Source organism: Hyperoodon ampullatus (assembly GCF_949752795.1).
Source record: "Hyperoodon ampullatus genome assembly, chromosome: 3".
Classification (NCBI taxonomy): domain Eukaryota; kingdom Metazoa; phylum Chordata; class Mammalia; order Artiodactyla; family Ziphiidae; genus Hyperoodon; species Hyperoodon ampullatus.
The window spans coordinates 143,018,314-143,037,925 of record NC_136916.1 but is presented as its reverse complement, the minus strand read 5'-3'; the positions used below and the strand labels follow the sequence as shown (position 1 = coordinate 143,037,925).

The following is a 19,612-nucleotide window of genomic DNA, read 5'->3' as shown; positions in this document are numbered from 1 at the left end:
AACTGAGGGGGTGCCTGTGCTTTTGCACACCCTGGGGAAAGTCCCCGGGTCACGCGGTTGTGTGTGGGGAGCCTGACGCTCAGGCTCGTCTCCACGCTTCCGCCTACAGAGTCGCGACTAGCGACCGTGGCAAAGCCACCCGGAGCGCGGGCCGACCCCCCGCCCGGCCACTTGAGCGGGCGGGCGGGCGCGCACCTACGCACGCACGCACGCATACACGCACACCGACCCTCTCCCCGCCCCTCTGGTGCGCCAGCTACGAGGCGCGCGATCACGTGGGCCCATCCCGGGACGGCTGGCGCGAGAAGCCGCGCGAGAGCGGGCCGCGGGGTGCGTGAGCCGGCGCCGCCGCGTGACGTACGCGGCGCGGGAGCCGCCCCTCCCGCACGGAGGAGTCAGGCGGCCGCCCGCCGCGGCGGCCTCTGGGTAAGTGATGAGGCCCGGCCCCTGTGGGCTGCCCCGGGCTCAGTCCCTCCCGTCGCGAGCCGCCTGGGGCGGTGGCCTGCAGCTGCGTTGGTCGCGGGACAGATGCAAGTAGCTGGGGAGGGGGGTGTTTTTGGTCCGTTTGAGATGTCAGTCAGGGCAGTGGAGGAAAATGGCAACCGCGAGTGAGAACTGGGCCGAGGAGGTCCAGAGCTGCCCTTCGCTGCCCGCACCAGGCGGCTGCCGGGGCCTGACGCAGGCCCGGAGAGGGCGCGGGGGCGCATTAAAGGCACGGAGTCCTTCCGGCTGCCAGTCCGGGTGCGAGTGGCGCGGGAAGCCCCGACGGGCCTGAGGCATTCCCCATGCAGCCGCACCCCCGACCCCTCTCGCCAATGGGCGGGTCTCCAGGTGTCACCTGCGGGGCGCTGCAGCCACTGTCCTCCCTTCCCCACCCCCGTTTGTGATTACCCCGTCTCTAGGGCAGGAAGTCCCCACCATCCCCATAATTAATTTTTCTTTTTTCAGATTATATTAATCTCTTTCTGAGCAAAGTTAGTTTTTCTTTTTAAAGCTTGCTCCATCTATCACTGCCTTCTCTAGCACTCATTATTTGAAGAAAGCAAGCAAGCTGTTGTCAAGCTGCTCTAAGCTGTACCTGGAAATTGACAGCAGCTATCATGTTTCATAAATTAACGCCCGTTTCCCCCCAATGGCATGCATTCTCTTGAGACTAAAGTCTTTTTGGCAAAGCTGTTGATTCTCAAAGGATGTTGTGAAGTGTGTAAAGTACACTTTGTAATCACAATTTTTTTTTTTTTTTTTTTTTTGTGGTACGCGGGCCTCTCACTGTTGTGGCCCCTCCCGTTGCGGAGCACAGGCTCCGGACGCGCAGGCTCAGCCGCCGTGGCTCACGGGCCCAGCCGCTCCGGGGCATGTGGGCTCCTCCCGGTCCGGGGCACGAACCCATGTCCCCTGCATCGGCAGTCGAACTCTCAACCACTGGGCCACCGGGGAAGCCCTGTAATCACAAATTTTAAAGCTGAAAGGGGCCTTATAGAAAATGCAGTTCATCCCTCTCATTTTACAGATGAGGACACTAGGCCGAAAGACGGTGTAGCTTGATCGAAGTCCCATACCTCTTCACTAACTGGACTCCAAGGCTCTAGATGCCTTGGTCGTTACGCTCCTCGCCACAGCTGGAGTGCGGTGCCAGTTTAACCCACGCACTGTAGAGACTGTCTGCCAGAGGTGATTATGTTTGACTTGATTCCGGTTATTGAGAAATCAGACTTGGCTAGTGTGATGCCTCTGGTATCCTAAGGAATGCGGTTGACTATTTCTAGGTGGAATAAGCTGCCTATTAATGTACTTTGGGATCAAAGCTTGTCGCCCCCCCCCCCCCCCCAAAATTCAGCCCTATTCTATGCAAGAGTAACCAAGGTTTACAGCATTGGTTGCTTCCTTAGGTAAAGGCATCAAAGACCTCTTTAGCAATATGCATGTGCTTTAATTAAGTGTAAATTATTAATCCATTATCAAACATCAGCTCCTTAATAGGGAACAAAACACCGATGGGATAGGAAGCAGAATAGATGAGTTCTGATGGCTGGGAGATTATCAGGAAGCAGTGGAGCATCACAGGGATGGTCAGCAAGAAAAGAGGAGGGGGCCTCACATGACTTGCTACACCTTTTTGCCCAGCCCTGTTCTGAATGTCTTGGAGATAGTAGAGGGATTCTGCTCAGGTGTGGTCACTGTTTATTGAGTACCTGCAGTGGCTAGCTGCTTTCATAGATGAATTTTGAATACTTAGCAAAAAGGAGGTAGTATTGTCTCCATCTTACAAGTGAGGAAAGAGTCTCAGAGATTACCTGGCTTCGATGATGCAGTCATTTGCAGTAGAGTTCAAGCCTAAATCACTTTATCTCCCAAGTCTGGTCAGTGCTCTTTTGCATTAGATCTTGCTACCACTTCTAGCCAGGGAGGGGATGAGAGAATCGCCTGTGGCTGATTTATTGGCGCCTGTGGTTGCCCAGAGAGGCTGAGCAGGACTTTCAGCTGCCCTCTGTGCCTTAGAAAGTGGAGCTGTGTGCTTCCACCCTATCTCCTGAGGGGAATGCGAAGGAGCCAGGCTGTCTAGCTGGGGAGGAGGGGCCCAAGTGCCTTGGCCATAAATTACCCTGGCCAGGGCTGTGCTGGGAAGTGTTGCATAATGCCCTCCTCACCACTGAACCAAAGTGATTTATTTACTATGGTCCATAGATGGTGCTTGACCATCTTGTTAAAGAAAAACTTCTCCATTTTAGTAATAACAGGGCCAGAAAAGCGTTGAGGGTTTTTTTTTCCCCTTGTCTTAAAAAGCAGCACAGGTGCTCTTATCTTGATAAATTATAAAGTATTTCTGCACCACTTCCTGTGCCCCCTTTCTGCTTATTTATTCCAAATTGCATGTGAACTTCAGTCTTTTGAGAGAAGAATGTTAAGAAAAATACTGTTCCAGTTTGTAGTTACCAGCACAGGCTATGGAGTCAGACGTAGCTTTTGATCCCCACTTTATACTGTTTGCTAGTTGTGTGTCCTAAGCCTAGGTTTTTTCCTCATCTGTAAAATGGAAATAAAAATAATACATATAGCCATGGTGAGGATTAAAAGAGATAATGTGCATAGAGCATTTAGCACAAGGCCTTGCACATACTATTTATTCTGTATAATAATAGCTATTGATAGCAACTAAACAGTATTTCCTCTAGGATAGAAAAGATATTGCTACTTGAACTTGCTTAGGGAAAGTGGAGGAAGAGGAAAGAAAGTAACAAACATCAGTTTCAGGATTATTGGTTGAATTTATTAACACTTCTACTTTCCCTTTGCTAGTAGGAATTTTTTTTTCTTTCTTTTTTTTTTTTTTTAACCTTACCTGGAGAAAAAGTGTTTATAGTGTTAAGTTAGTTATTTTTGAAAATTTTCGAATTCATTTCTTCCCTGGTTACAAATCAGTCATACAACGACTTTTTGTTCCCCCTGAAAAACCCTAGGCACTTTAAGCAAAGGGTTTCATTAGCCCATGTGGATAACGTGTTTGTGGAACATTCCATGGCAAAGGAAGTAGTGGTTCACCTATATTCAGAAGTTATAATCATTCTTGTTTATACCGTATTCTAGGTGTGTACTAGCATTGTTGTTTTCCAGCTTTCTCCTGTCCTGTGAGTAGCTTATTCTTCTTTCAGAAATGCAGAGTTTATTTTTTTTAGCAGACTAAGAAGAATCTTTTCCTTTCCTTTACGGGGTTCTGGTATTTTTAAAGTCCAGTAGCAATTTGCCCTCACTGGTGTTAGCATTCTTGTTTGCCTGGTGTTGCGGCTTTATCAGGCATCCCACATGTTGGTTAGATGGGGGTAGAGATGTAGTAGGCTGGCTGTGACTGCCAACAGGCAGGAGGCCCCAAACTAACGTTTCCCTGTTCCGTTAAAGGTTTCTAGAGCATGACTGCTTTTCCTGTGTCATCTACCATGTCTGCTTCTTACCCTCTTCTCTTATACTCTCAGTGATTTTCATAAGCAAATGCCTAGAATTACTGCAGGTTTTACCTCACACAATAATTTTCAGATTTGGAATTTCCATGTCATTTTCAGCTATTATGAAAATAGGTGTAATGGTGTATGAGAGAGTTAAATACACCTCTTTTTCCTAAGTACTTTTTAAAAAGTTTGAAAATGTTGTGTTCTTCGTCCGCCCACAATACCCATCCTGTTAGTTTGGGAATATTTTTGTTTCTTAATCTGGCTAATATTTTAGTTTAAAGTTAAAATTAGAATTACAGTAGTTGATTTTTGTTCATTTATTTTATTTATTTATTTTTTTTGCGGTACGCGGGCCTCTCACTGCTGTGGCCTCTCCCGTTGCGGAGCACAGGCTCCGGACGTGCCCGCTCAGCGGCCATGGCTCACGGGCCTAGCCGCTTTGCGGCGTGTGGGATCTTCTCGGACCGGGGCACGAACCCGCGTTCCCTGTATCGGCAGGCGGACTCTCAACCTCTGCGCCACCAGGGAAGCCCGATTTTTGTTCATTTAATGTAACTGGTATAATTCCCACATTTTGAGCACATCTTGTGAAACTGCGTTTTTTTCTCTGTAACTTTAGTTTGTGAAATAGTCTCTAGGGTTTCCTTTGTCCCTTGTTCTTTTAATGCAGTGGTTCTTCATTGAGGCATTATATTAGAATCACCTGAGGAGCTTAAAAAAAGGATCTGTGCCTTACCCTCAGCAGTTCTGTTTGGGTTCATCTGGAGTAAGACTCAGGCATCAGTACAACTCTACATGGAAGGTTTTACAATGCAGTCAGCAGTTAGAGCCACTATTCTGGGGTAAAATGATTTCTGCAAACATTCTCTTGGTTATAAAACGTTACACCACCACAATCATGTGAAAGTACATTAAAAAGTTAAAATCCTTGTATAAAGTCTTATTATGTAGCACTTTGGATATTTCTGCTTTTACCTTTGTATTTATAGCCATGAGTAAGTATCTCAAAAAAGCTGTGCACATTCCTGGGCCAACTTTCCTGTCTCCATGTCTTAACAATAATTAATAATAAAGTCACAGTGGTGAGAACCACAAAGAAAATATCTAAGACTTTGTTTTCCAGAGAAACAGATGTCTTACTCCTTTTGTTTCTTCTTAAAAGATTCTTATAGCCTGCAAGAATGAAAAGCTGTGTATTCTAGGACATCACTCTGGCTACCATAGATCTGAGAGTTCAGTCTAACTATTATAATAGATTTTTTAAAATAAATAAAAATCAAAGATGTTGGATATCAAGCTAACTTTGAATTCAGCTAACATAGATACTAGTATTAAGCTGTTCTAGCTTACTTAGTTTGAGCTAACCCAGAGTTATTGCAGTCTAGTAAGTAAACAAGGTTTTTGTAGTCTCTTAAATATCAGTGCCATTATTATAAATACCACTTTGATAACAGATAAAGCATTTTAAGATGTAGGACTGTTACATTTGGCTATAGTATTTGTAAATATAATGATAGGTTATTTTTTTGCAACTTCTCTTACATTTTGAATTTCCACCAAAAATTCTCACATGTGACTTCTAAGATGTTTCTGTATACATAGGAAACTTTGGCTATCCCACATACTAAAGAAAATAAAATGAGTGGTCAAAAAATGATGAGCAAAGGCTATATAAAAAGCCTAGCTAATAATCTGCAAAGTAAGTTACATTAGAAAAATGTTCTGAATAACTTTGTGATGTATTGGCTCTATTAACATGAGGTAAAATCTGGTTGTGCTGCCTTAACACATGAAAGGTCTATTATGCAAACAAATTTAGATGAACTTACATATATGTGTGTGTGTGTGTGTGTGTGTGTATGACTTCTTTTTTTTTTTTTTTAACAGATTTGAGTTTGTTTCATGTTATAAACTTGGAACATTTACCCCCTTATTTGATTCAATATATTTGCAAAGTCTTCCATCAGTATATATGTTGAAAGTTCTAGATGGGAATTTTGAAGAAAGGGCACTGGATTTGAAGTCAGACTTGAACTGAAGTTCTACCAGCACCATTTAACAGCTAGTTGTCTGACTTTGGGTACCTTTCCTGCCTTCTCTGAGCCTGTGGTTTCTTAAGCAGAAAATGGAAGTAATACAGTACCTGCTTCACTACCTCATAGGATCAAAAAAAGATAGTGTAGGGCAGAGGTTCTCAAAGTGTGGTCCAAGGACCCCTTGAAGGTTCCTGAAACCCTTTCAGTAGGTTTACAAGTATCTCTCTTTTGCCAAGGCCAAATTCTCTTAATACATTTGAACCAAAACAACATGTGGCAACAGATTGATTGCAGAAACAGAGAAAAGAACCCAGCTGTATTTTTTAAAGCCAGGTATTAAAGATGATTGCAAACTATAAAGCAATGCCACCCTTCTCACTTAAAAAAAATTATTTTTTAGAATAAATGTGTTACTTATATTAATATGTAATGGGTTTATTGTTATTTCAAATATATTAAAATTTAAAAAAATTCTCTTAATTCTGCATATGGTAAATATTGATTAATATAATCCACATAAACAGCAGTTCTTAACCGCCCTTAATACTTTTCTTAAGAGTGTAAATGGATCTTGAGACCAAAACTTTTGAGAACTGCTGATAAAGCGTGACAGCTGAGTTCCTATCAGGACAATTCTGCAAATAAAAATTATAAACTTGGAAAAAAATTTTAAAAACGACCAGATGGCATTCGAGAGTGACAAAAAGCAAGCAGAAACTGGAATGAGGTCTATGCTTGGAAGAATGGAACAGCTGTGAATAATTTTCCATTTTTATGGCTTTTAGCCTGAGAGAAGGCCCCAGTTGGGGACATGAGGGGATGGCTAAAACTGTGATAATAACCCGTAGTCTTACTTGCTTGAAGAAAAGAGGACAGAGTTCAGAGTGACCACACAGGTAGAAAGTAAGGAGGAAAATCCTAGAAAGGTTGTTGGGGGGAGAACCCAAATCCTGTATCTAAACTCAGCTTGGATCTCTTACCAGCCCCTAAACGTATACTTGTGTTGATCAGCCTCCAAACAGCACACCTAGCACTAAAAAAAACCACCTCCTAGAGAAATGGAAATAAAAACAAAAACAGATGGGACCTAATGAAACTTAAAAGCTTTTGCACAGCAAAGGAAACCATAAACAAGACCAAAAGACAACCCTCAGAATGGGAGAAAATATTTGCAAATGAAGCAACTGACAAAGGATTAATCTCCAAAATTTACAAGCAGCTCATGCAGCTCAATAACAAAAAAACAAACAACCCAATCCAAATATGGGCAGAAGACCTAAATAGACATTTCTCCAAAGAAGATATACAGAATGGCAATAAACACATGAAAGAATGCTCAACATGATTAATCATTAGAGAAATGCAAATCAAAACTACAATGAGATATCATCTCACACCGGGCAGAATGGCCATCATCAAAAAATCTAGAAACAATAAATGCTGGAGAGGATGTGGAGAAAAGGGAACACTCTTGCACTGCTGGTGGGAATGTAAATTGATACAGCCACTATGGAGAACAGTATGGATGTTCCTTAAAAAACTAAAAATAGAACTACCATATGACTCAGCAATCCCCCTACTGGGCATGTACTCTGAGAAAGCCATAATTCATAGAGTCATGTGCCAGAATGTTTATTGCAGCTCTATTTACAATAGCCAGGACATGGAAGCATCCTAAGTGTCCATCAACAGATTAATGGATAAAGAAGATGTGGCACATATGTACAATGGAATATTACTCAGCCATAAGAAGAAACGAAATTGAGTTATTTGTAGTGAGGTGGATGGACCTAGAGTCTGTCATACAGAGTGAAGAAAGAAAGAGAAAAACAAATACCATATGCTAACACATATATATGGAATCTAAGAAAAAGAAAAGAAAAAAAAGGTCATGAAGAACCTAGGGGTAAGACGAGAATAAAGACACAGACCTACTAGAGAATGGACTTGAGGATATGGGGAGGGGGAAGGGTAAGCTGTGACAAAGTGAGAGAGTAGTATGGACATATATACACTACCAAACGTAAAATAGATAGCTAGTGGGAAGCAGCTGCATAGCACAGGGAGATCAGCTCTGTGCTTTGTGACCACCTAGAGGGGTGGGATAGGGAGGGTGGGAGGGAGGGAGATGCAAGAGGAAAGAGATATGGGAACATATGTATATGTATAACTGATTCACTTTGTTATAAAGCAGAAACTAACACCATTGTAAAGCAATTATACTCCAATAAAGATGTTAAAAACAAAAAACAAAAATACTAAACCACAGGGAGGCAGAACTTGGAGTTTAAGTTCAGCCTAGTTAATTTGCAAAAAACAAAAACATCAGTATGCTTTAGAAGAATATTACAGTACCTAGAGTCTTTAGTAATCACAGTGTCTAAGATATTATCCACAATGACTAGACATATGAAGAAACAGGAAACTGTCACCCGAATTAGTGGAGATTGACCCCAAGATGACCCAGAGGTTGGATTTAGCTGAGAAGATTTAAAACAGCTACTATAACTATGCTCAAGGATGTAAAGCAAAATAAGGTTGTAATGTGTGAACAGACTGGAAATCTTAGCAGAGAAGTAGATACTAAGAATGACATGAAAATTTTAGTCCTGAAAATATATCTGAAATAAAGAATGGGTTAGATTAGGAATGACGGTGAACTTGAAGATAAGTAAATAGAAATGATCTCATCTGAAGCAGAAGGAGAAATAAATTATTGTGTGTGAAAGTTCTCTATAAACTTCAACACTCTATATTAGCATCAGGGATTAATAGGTTTCTTTCAAGGCCTAAACTCACCTCTTCCCTCTGCATATGGACTGACTTCATAGTTTGTAAAATCAGTGCCATCTAAGAGTACATTCATATTCTCTCTCCTTACCTCAACCATCTGCTTTCCACCATCAGAAAAAGAGATTGCTTTTTTCTCCATGGCTACCTGCTACACCTATACTTTTTTAATTAATTAATTAATTAATTTTTGTCTGTGTTGGGTCTTTGTTCCTGCGCGTGGGCTTTCTCTAGTTGCGGCGAGTGGGGGCTCCTCTTCGTTGCAGAGCGTGGGCTTCTCATTGTGGTGGCTTCTCTTGTTGCGGAGCACAGGCTCTAGGTGTGCAGGCTTCAGTAGTTGTGGCATGCGGGCTCAGTAGTTGTGGCTTGCGGGCTCTAGAGCTCAGGCTCAGTAGTTGTGACACACGGGCTTAGTTGCTTTGTGGCATGTGGGATCTTCCCGGACCAGGACTCAAACCTGTATCCCCTGCATCAGCAGGCGGATTCTTAACCACTGCGCCACCAGGCAAGTTCCTACCCTTACACTTTTGATTGCATTCTTTCCGGCTTCTAGAGATTATACCCCTCTTCAGCCTGAAAGTCTTTGATCTGCAGTTCCCTCAATGTCCTGTTCTGTCTGTACCTACCCTTTATGACCTCTGCTTTCTGACATTCCCCTGCAGTCAGATAGTTTGCTCTTGCTGCTTTCCCAGACTGTTGTCAGAGGTCACCAGAAACCTCTTGGTCAGCACACTTGGGGGTGTTTGTAATAGGCCTCATCCTGTGTTTCTCTGCAGCATTTTATACCATTGCCACCTCCTCCCACCAAGGTTCTTGCCTTTTCTTTATCTCTCTCAATGACAATATATTTTCTTATTTCTCTTCTTCTGTCTAGTTGTACTATTCTTGTCTTTCAAGGATTCATTCTTAGCTTTTTTCCCATCTTATTTCACTCAGTAGTCCCATCTAATCCTGGTGACTTGAGCCTTGTTATTGCAGAGGATCTTCTTTCCAGTGCTGCCTGTTGTCTCCACTGGTAACTAAACATTTCTACTCAGATGTCCTAGAGTGGACACATCAAACTCACTGTGTCCAAAATGAAACTTCTCTCTTACCAAGCCAGTTTCTGTGCCTCTCCTCTGGCGTTCTGCTATGCTACTTTTGTATCAACCTAGCACATGGCAGTTACTCTGCAAATAGGACCCAAAGCAATGAATGAATTCTTCCAGTTACCCAACCTGGAATTCTGAGCCTCACTTTTGACTTGCTCTTCTCTGTGGCTGACCACATCCAGTCCTCTGCCAAGTCATGTCAGTCTCCATCTGGTATATCTTCCTGTATTCCTTTCTTCATTCCCACTGCTGTTGTTTGGATATTGCAGAAGGCTACTTTGCTGGTCTTTATTTCTCCGTGCCTTTCCCTTGCTAATCTTTTGTGTATGTTGCTACTAGAGCAGTTTTGATTCCCAGGCCTAATGATGGTGATTTTACTCATTCTATTTTTTTTTTTTTTTTTGCGCGGTACGCGGGTCTTTCACTGTTGTGGCCTCTCCCGTTGCGGAGCACAGGCTCCGGACGCACAGGCTCAGCGGCCATGGCTCACGGGCCCAGCCACTCCACGGCATGTGGGATCTTCCCGGACTGGGGCACGAACCCGCATCCCCTGCATCGGCAGGTGGACTCTCAACCACTGCGCCACCAGGGAAGCCCTACTCATTCTATTTTTTTCTGCCTAGAATGCTATGTTCACCTTCTGCCTGTTCATCGAAATCCAGTTCAAATGGATTATTTTTCATTGGGTTTCCTGTCATTTATCTCCCCCTCATAGTGTGTTCTCCAACTGCTGTTATTGGCCCTTACCACTTTTACTTCATGTCATAGTTACTGTGTTTTATGTTTTGTCTCCCCTGTTAGCCTATAATCTTGATTGCAACATCATTGTAATTTTTTTCTGTCCCCATGCCTTGTACAAGGCATGCTTTCGAATATTTTCTCTTTGTTAAATTTCTCTTCACAAAATACTTGTTCGATAAATGAATTTAACTGTTACTCATAGAACATTAACCACAGATTTTTGTATATGTGGCTTTTTAGTGTGCTATTTTCATTTCCACATGGTTCAACAGTTCACTATACTAATGCACTATATGTATAAATATATATGTATATATGGAACTGTTGAGAACATTTATGATCTGAGGGGGGTTTTTTGGGACAGTTTGTAAGACTGGTTTAAGGCACTTCAATTTGAACCATTTTATTGAATCTAAGACATGTTTTCACATATTGAAATCTCCAATATGGAATTTTATTTTGGTTTTTTAATCTCCTTATAAATTGGTGGTACTTTAGAATCAGGAAAATGTGGTAAATACAATAAATATTGACTTTTGGTTAAATGGCCTTTTGGAACAATACCCACAACCTGAATTTTCGTTTATATTCTTAGAAAATAGACTCAGGTCTTTGTACGTTCTGTTATCTTATTTCTTATTTCATTGCTGCTTAAAAGCTTTTAAGATGAGATGGTATGGGAGAGTTTTGTTTTGTATTTTTACTCGGGGGGAGGAGTAAGGGAAACTACTATGTTTGAATTAGTAGGATTTTTAAAAGTAATGATGCCGAAAGCTCAGTTTCTCTGTACACTGGTGCAGAATTGAATCTTGGAGACAAGAGTTTTGTGTGAAGTAGAAAAGGATAGCTTTATTACTTTGCCAGGCAAAGGGGGACACAGTGGGCTCCTGCCTCTAAAAACTATGTGTCCCAACTTGGAGAGGATACTGAGAAGTTTTATAGTAATGGTTCCAAGAGGGCATGATCAGCTCATGGACATTCTTCTGATGGGTTGGTGGTGAGGTAAGTAGGAGTCAGCAACATCAACCTTCAGGTTCCAGCTGGTCTGGGGTCTGCATGCTTGTGGGCAGCATACCATCGTTAATCTTAACTTCTCCCACCTGGAGGGGGTTTCAGTATCTCCAAAACAGCTCAAAGATATTGTTGTGTGTATCCCTTGATGGGGAACCAAGACCTTGCACAAAGGCTGCACTATTGTTTCTATGACTGTTTATTTCTCTCTGGTCTAGCATCCCCTCGTTTCCCGAATTAACAACTGCTTTAATCTGCCTGTTGGAATTCACGGAAGGTCATGGAGGCTGAATGAAACCTATGTCCTGTAATCAAAGAAATGGGGGACACAGAAAGCCTTTGTGCCCAGGAGCCCCACAGGGCCCTGCTCAGTATCATAATGTATGAATGTAGAGTTGAAAGAAGCAAGTTGCAGGATTCCTAAAGTATAATATTATTTGTATACAATTTTAAAACATGCAAAACAATACCAAACGTTCTTAAGGAATCTGAACACATGCAGTAAGAATGTGATAATGTACAGGAGAGTCATAAACACCAAAATCAAGATGGTGGTCACCTTTGTAGGCAAGGTGGGTGCGGGGGTAGAGTGTGGGAGAGATGCCAGGGTGTCTCTACCCTGTTTATAATGTTTACTTTTTGTGCCCAGGGGTGGGTGCTTGTTACCTTGTTCTCTTTACCTACTGTCTGTCTGAAATATTTCAACATTTTCAAACAGTATAGTTCCCCCCACCCTTAACTCTCTGCTCCCTAGTTTCCCTCCCAGAAGCAAAATTGGTTTCTTTGAACCTTTCCAGACGTGTATATAAACAAAAATATATTTATGTGTAAATTCCCCCACCTTTAAAAATAAAATAACCACTACCACTTTTACATAAATAGTAGTCTTCTCTACACAGTTTTACATTTTGCTTTTTTTACTTACTATGTCTTGGAGATTATTCCATATTAGTACATTATATATGTAGTTTTAATAAAAATAGATTTAACTGGGCTTCCCTGGTGGCGCAGTGGTTGAGAGTCTGCCTGCCGATGCAGGGGACACGGGTTCGTGCCCCGGTCTGGGAAGATCCCACATGCCGCGGAGCGGCTGGGCCCGTGAGCCATGGCCGCTGAGCCTGCGTGTCCGGAGCCTGTGATCTGCAGCGGGAGAGGCCACAACAGTGAGAGGCCCGCGTACAGAAAAAAAAAAAAAAAAAAATAGATTTAACCTTTTATCAATAATAATTGCCTTTATCTTTACCAGTTATAATCTAGACTTTATCCACTAATAAGTATAAATGTTTGTTTTGCTGTGTTACATTTGCTTAAGCAGTAGGAAATCTGGGTTTCTCCCTGATTCTTTGCAGGCTTCCCAGGGTGCTTGTGTAGACTGTTCCCTAGGCTCCTTCAGTTGATGAGTCGTGTTTTTTTGTGGGAGGTAGAGAGGGAGGACCTTGGGGCTCTGGAGTCCAGTGCCTGGGTTTGAATCCCCTGCTTTGCAACATAGGAGCAGTGTGATCTTGGGTCAGTTAACTCTCTGTGCTGATTGTTTCTTCATCTGTAAGATGCATGGAGTATTTCCTTTCTCATAGAGTTGAACTGAAAATTAAATGAGTGAAAAATGCCTGACATACAGGAAACAGTATAAACCGTTGACTATTTTTATTATATTATCCACCACTCAGCATTTTGCTGCCCAAGCTCCTGCTAGTCTCCAGACAGCTAAACCCACACTCTCATCACTGACCTCCTTAAGACTTTGGTCTCTCTGGTTAGTAGGAAAACTTCATTTCTTTTTTTAGGACCTGCTTTTTTAGAGGAGGTTCTCCCAGCACCCCAGGGATGCCCTTTATACCACAGCTGCCTTCTCTCTGCACAGTTGAGGTGGAGAGGGTGGAGGAAGGAGAAGGTGGCACAGCCTCCCACCTCCCAGGGCCCTCATGAATGTTCTTGCTGCTCTGCTCACACTAGACTTCTCTGCCAGAATTCTTTTGCATGTTCTTCCTCATGCGTGATTTTTTCCCCTGAGACCAGTGGTCCCATCCTTCATTCTACTTCATCGGGAACCTCCATGCTTGTATGTGTCTGAGTCTAGTTAAGGTCGGGCTTAGGTTCTTTCCCATCGGGCTTCAGGCCCCATGTGAATCTGGGGATGTGGCTTGACATCTATTTTAAGGGCTCCTGTGACTGATAAGTTACCCAAACATTATATGATAGTTAGGAGGCCAGTGTCCCCTGAGCATAACAGAGGATCCCTAAGGAACAGTGACAGCTCTAGCCCAGGCTGGATACATTGTAAAGTTATTAACATTTATAGTCAACATTTGAATAGTGGTTTCCATTACAAGGTGCTTTTCACATAACTTATCTCATTTGGCCCTGAGGTAAGGATCAGTACCTCATTCCCATTTTTGCCAGTGAGGAAACTGAGGACTAGAAACTGTGGTTGCATAGATAAAAAGGGACAGATTTCCTTTCATGTCTTTGTCACCACACCAAGCCACCTTCTTACCAGATTTTAAAAAGGCCACATTTTATCATTTCAGCAGGGTTGAAATCAATTGTCATAATGGGGTATTTAATGTTAGCTAAGTTTGGGGTAAAATTAACAGTATTGAAAACTGTTGAATAATTTCATTTAAATTTAGGTCTCCTTGTATTCTGTAGGTTTGTGTGATCTATAGCCAACCTTGTAAAAAAATAAATCTATATTATCCTTTTTCTCAGGGCCACAATGGACACAGCTAGCCATAGCCTTGTCCTTCTGCAGCAGCTGAACATGCAGCGAGAATTTGGTTTTCTGTGTGATTGCACAGTTGCTATTGGAGATGTCTACTTCAAAGCCCACAGAGCAGTGCTTGCTGCTTTTTCTAACTATTTCAAGATGATATTTATTCACCAAACAAGGTAAGGATGTGCTTTTGTAAATCAGAAGAATTTTTGATACTGTGATAGAGCTAAGCCTTATTATAATCTCATTTTGGGGATTCTTTGTTACGGGATCACCTTAGGAAATAATAAAAATTTATAATTTTTTAACACATCTGTCATTAAACTCTGTGTAGGGTCCATGGTAGAAGATAAGAATGAAAACAATAATGGCTAAAATCTATTGAAGGCTTATACCATAAACAAGCACTAAGCATTTATCTAATGTAAATTCTGTTATCCATACTTTGTTAGAGAAAAAGAAACTGTAACTGAGTTGTTAAGTAACTTGTCCATCTAGGATTATACAGCTAATATATTAAACTCAAGTGCAAATCAGTGCTCTTAATCACTAAGTCATTAATTTCTCTTCCATAACACTTTCATAGCAAGGTTTCAGTGTCATAACTCTGCCCACTTCATATTCCGTATTACAGTTCAAATGTCGTTTGTTTCAAATATTTTTTCAAAAAAATTTTTTTTAATTTAGATTGCCCCAGCATGGGGTATTAAGGAGGGGGCTATAAAGTGGTATCCAGATTCTGAGCTCTTGGAAAAAAATAGCTTTAATGCCTCCTAGGTTAAAAGTGATGCAACACTGTATGATTTTTTAAAAGACCTTACATGGTGGGACTTCTCTGGCGGTCCAGTGGTCAAGACTCTGCGTAAAAAAAAAAAAAAAAAAAAAAAGACTCTTTGCTTCCAGTACAGGGGCCGTGGAGCAGCCCCCCCCCCCAAAAAAAAAGTTTATAGTCTAAGAGAGAGGTAATGCATGTAAAGAAAATAATTGCAGTGTAATTGATCTCTTTGCGCCTCAGTTTCCTTCTCTGTAAAACACTAGAATAATATACCCACCCCATGGTATTGAGAAGATTAAATGGATTAATAATATTAAAATGCTTAGAACAGAGCTTTGCACTGTTAGCTGCTGCTATTAATAGTTACTGTGATGTCTATAATAGAAGTGCTGCACAAGGTAGAGCGGAGTGTCAGCAGCCTTATTTTGAGAAGGTTGGAATAGGTTTTACAGAGGCTCTGAATGTTGTAGGATCAGGAGGAGTTTCAGATGTTGTAGAGGAACGCAAAAAGTTACAGTTGCAGGCAAAGGGGGAAAGTGCATGAAAACATATGCAGATATGAACCAGGCTAGCACATTCAGAAAATGGAGTAGATCAGAATGATTGGAATATATGACACAAAGGGGAGAGGAGGTTAGAGTCGGGGACAGGTCATGGGTAGTCTTTTCTGCCACGCAAAAGAGTTTCCTCTCCGACTTAAGTGTCAGTGTAGAAACTAGATTAGAAACACTACCTTCACATAAGCCTCATCTGAGACCGGTGAGTTGGTTCAGCTCTTAAAGCACCTGTTGTGTACCAGGCACCATGCTAAACTAAACGCAGGGGATACAGAGGTAGCAGGCCTACTTTGTGGTATCTCTGTTGAGCAACTAAAAATCCTCAGTTAAAAGAGCTCTGTGCTGATATAAAAAACCCCTGCCACAGACCATGGCAGTGAGGTAAGAGTCACAGGTAAGAGTGAAACCCAAGAGGGAATCCTAAAATGTCAGGACTAAAGAAATGGATTGCCGGCGTACTGACACTTGCTTTCTGATGTATTGACACAAACTTTTGCTTCAGGGAAGGTAAGTCCATCAACTGATTCCATTGTGCCTTGTCATCCAGCATTTCCCTCAGGTTGTTTTTATCCTAATTTTGCAGGGTGTTTCCTGATTTCTTGTTACACAGTTATTTCCATCTAGTTTCTGAATTCTAGATTCATATGTGAAAATTGGGCTTGAGATTAATTTAAACCTTTTCAAAGTTACACTTGTATTCATTTGCGATTTAAAGAGTAGATATATTAATACAGTTTGGAAGCCAAAATAAGGTTAGTGTGATTTAAAATTCTAAATAGTACCAATTCCAATAGACCCTTTTAAATTTTTAATTTTTTTTTATTATGGTACAATATATGTAAACATAAAATTTGCCATTTTAACCATTTCTGTTTGTACAGTTCAGGGGCATTAATCACATTCACAGTGTTGTGCAACCATCACCAGTATCTATTTCTAAAACTTTTTATCACCCCAGAAAGAAACTGTAACCATTAAATAGTAACTCCCCATTCTCTCCACCTGCAAGCTCCTGGTAACCTCTAATCTATTTTCTGTGTCTATGAATTTTCCTAATCTAGATGTTTCTTATAAGTGGCATCATATAAAATTTGTCCCGTTGTGTCTGGCTTATTTCACTCAGCATGTTTTCAGGGTTCATCCATTTTGTAACGTATATCAGAACTTCATTCCTTTTTATGGCTGAATAACATTCCATTGTATGTATATACTGCATTTTGTTTATCCATTCATCTGCTGATGGACACTTGGGTTGTTTCTAGCTTTTGGCTAATGTGAATAATGCTGTAATGAACATTGGTCTATAGGTATCTACTTGAGTTCCCGATTTCAGTTCTTTTGGTTACATACCCAATAGACTGTTAAGTTCCTTAAGAGCAGGGTACCTATTTTATTCATCATTTTTCTACCCCCTGGCATGCAGTTTAAGTGCATGTCACTTAGGAGTCACTAATTAAATGTTGAACTAATCAGAATATCTGTGTTTCTTAACTTTAGGCAGTAGATTGAATACATGAAGACTTGTTGCTGCACCATAAAACTGGTATACAATGAAAATTTAAGCTTTTGTTGCTGAGTTTCATCAAGGCAGATTGCTAAGTTAGAACTTCTTAGGAAGAAACTGCTTTAGCCTAAGACTGTGTACTGTTAACTAAAAGGCCAACCGGGTTGTTTCATTCTGTGTGGGTCTGTTTTTTTGTTTTTAACAGTGAATGCATAAAAATACAACCAACTGACATCCAACCTGACATATTCAGCTATTTGTTGCACATTATGTACACGGGGAAAGGGCCAAAGCAGATTGTGGATCATAGTCGTTTGGAGGAAGGGATTCGATTTCTTCACGCCGACTACCTTTCTCACATTGCGACTGAAATGAATCAAGTGTTCTCACCAGAGACTGTGCAGTCCTCAAATTTATATGGCATTCAGATCTCAACGACCCAAAAAACAGCTGTCAAACAAGGGCTGGAGGTCAAGGAAGCTCCTTCCAATAACAATGGAAATAGAGCTGCTGTCCAGGGTGACCACCCCCAGTTGCAGCTCTCTCTTGCTATTGGGCTGGATGATGGCACTGCAGACCAGCAGAGGGCCCATCCTGCTGCCCAGGCCTTGGAGGAGCACCAGAAGCCCCCCGTGTCCATCAAGCAGGAGAGATGTGACCCCGAATCTGTGATTTCCCAGAGCCATCCCTCACCCTCTTCAGAGGTGACAGGCCCTACTTCCACCGAAAGCGGTATCAAAATACACCTATGCCATTACTGTGGGGAACGTTTTGATTCCCGTAGTAATCTAAGACAACATCTCCATACCCACGTGTCTGGATCCCTCCCATTTGGTGTCCCTGCTTCCATTCTGGAAAGTAACGACCTTGGTGAAGTGCATCCACTTAATGAAAATAGCGAGGCTCTTGAATGCCGCAGGCTTAGCTCCTTCATTGTCAAGGATAATGAGCAGCAGCCTGACCACTCACACCGGAGTACCACAGAGCCTTTGCACATCAGTCAAGTGTCTTTGATCTCCAAAGACACGGAGCCAGTAGAATTAAACTGTAATTTTTCTTTTTCAAGGAAAAGAAAAATCAGCTGTACTATCTGTGGTCATAAATTTCTCCGAAAGAGCCAATTACTGGAGCACATGTATACACACAAAGGTAAATCTTACAGATATAACCGATGCCAAAGGTTTGGTAATACATTAGCCCAGAGATTTCAGCCATATTGTGACAGCTGGTCTGACGTCCCCTTGAAAAGTTCTCGCTTGTCGCAAGAACAGTTAGACTCATCTTGTGCCTTAGAGTCAGAACTCACACAAGAAAATGTGGATACTATCCTGGTTGAGTAGCAGTTTCTCCTTCAGGATTTTTGTATCAGTTCTGAAAAAGAAAACTCACATGCATTTTTTTTTTTTTTTTCTTTTTGCGGTACGCGGGCCTCTCACTGTTGTGGCCTCTCCCGTTGCGGAGCACAGGCTCCGGACGCGCAAGCTCAGCGGCCACGGCTCATGGGCCTAGCCGTTCCACGGCATGTGGGATCCTCCCAGACCGGGGCATGAACCCGTGTCCCCTGCATCGGCAGGCGCACTCTCAACCACTGCGCCACCAGGGAAGCCCTCACATGCATTTTTTAATTCATAAATTATTTTTCTCCTCAAGTTCTATTGACTTTTTCTTTACCATTTATCCATAGTTTTAAAGTTGTATGTATTAGACAGATCTTCTTATTGTAAGATATATTGATACATAGCTACTAAAATGTAACCTTCAATTAGGGCTGTGAACTTTTCATAAATTAAATCACAATTTAGAAATCAGAAATCAATAAAGAAGTATGGAAGTTTTTCCAGGTTGTAGAATCTGTAAAATCAAATTGAATATGAAATAAGTGAAATCTTTTTTGAAGAATATTCTAGACTATCACTTTTGGTTAATGTTCCACATGAATTAAGCCCTTATGAGGATTATTTTAAAATATTTTCTGCCATATAGGGAATTAATAGTTTTTAGTGCATAACTATATGTTATAATGTATAAAACATTTGTTTTAAGGCATAGCTATACCAAATCATGAGTAGTTTTAAATTACTTTTTACTTACTAGCTCTGCAACATCTTATGTGGCTTTATTTATTTTTTTTAACACTGAGCATACCTCATTTTCAATAAAAAATATTTAAGAGAGAGAAGGGGAGAAGAGTCAGAAACACACACAAAAACTTAAAGAAACAGTAAGATACATACACATAGATAAGCATAGAAGCCCCTGGTGTTAGAGACAGAAATTCAGATAGATCTGTGTTGACTGACACCCTAGTGTTGTTATCTGAATCTAGAGTGTTTTCTTAAAGACCTTAAGGGAGTTTGAGATTTTTATGACCAGAGGTTTACATGAGCTTATGAGGTAAATGATAAAATACAAATTATCTTTCTACCCACAGTATCAGAAGATTTTCTAGG

General features: G+C 41.5%; 1 protein-coding gene across 1 annotated transcript; it reads left to right on the top strand.

Annotated features, from left to right (window-relative positions):
- Window positions 1-396: 396 nt before the first annotated feature.
- ZBTB25 (zinc finger and BTB domain containing 25) lies at window positions 397-18,502 on the top strand (the record flags this gene model as incomplete). Its single annotated transcript, XM_079701232.1, has 3 exons — window positions 397-426; window positions 14,323-14,502; window positions 17,368-18,502. Exons 2-3 carry the CDS (start codon window positions 14,330-14,332, stop codon window positions 18,500-18,502), a joined length of 1,308 nt encoding a protein of 435 aa, XP_079557358.1. The 5' UTR covers window positions 397-426; window positions 14,323-14,329.
- Window positions 18,503-19,612: the final 1,110 nt, after the last annotated feature.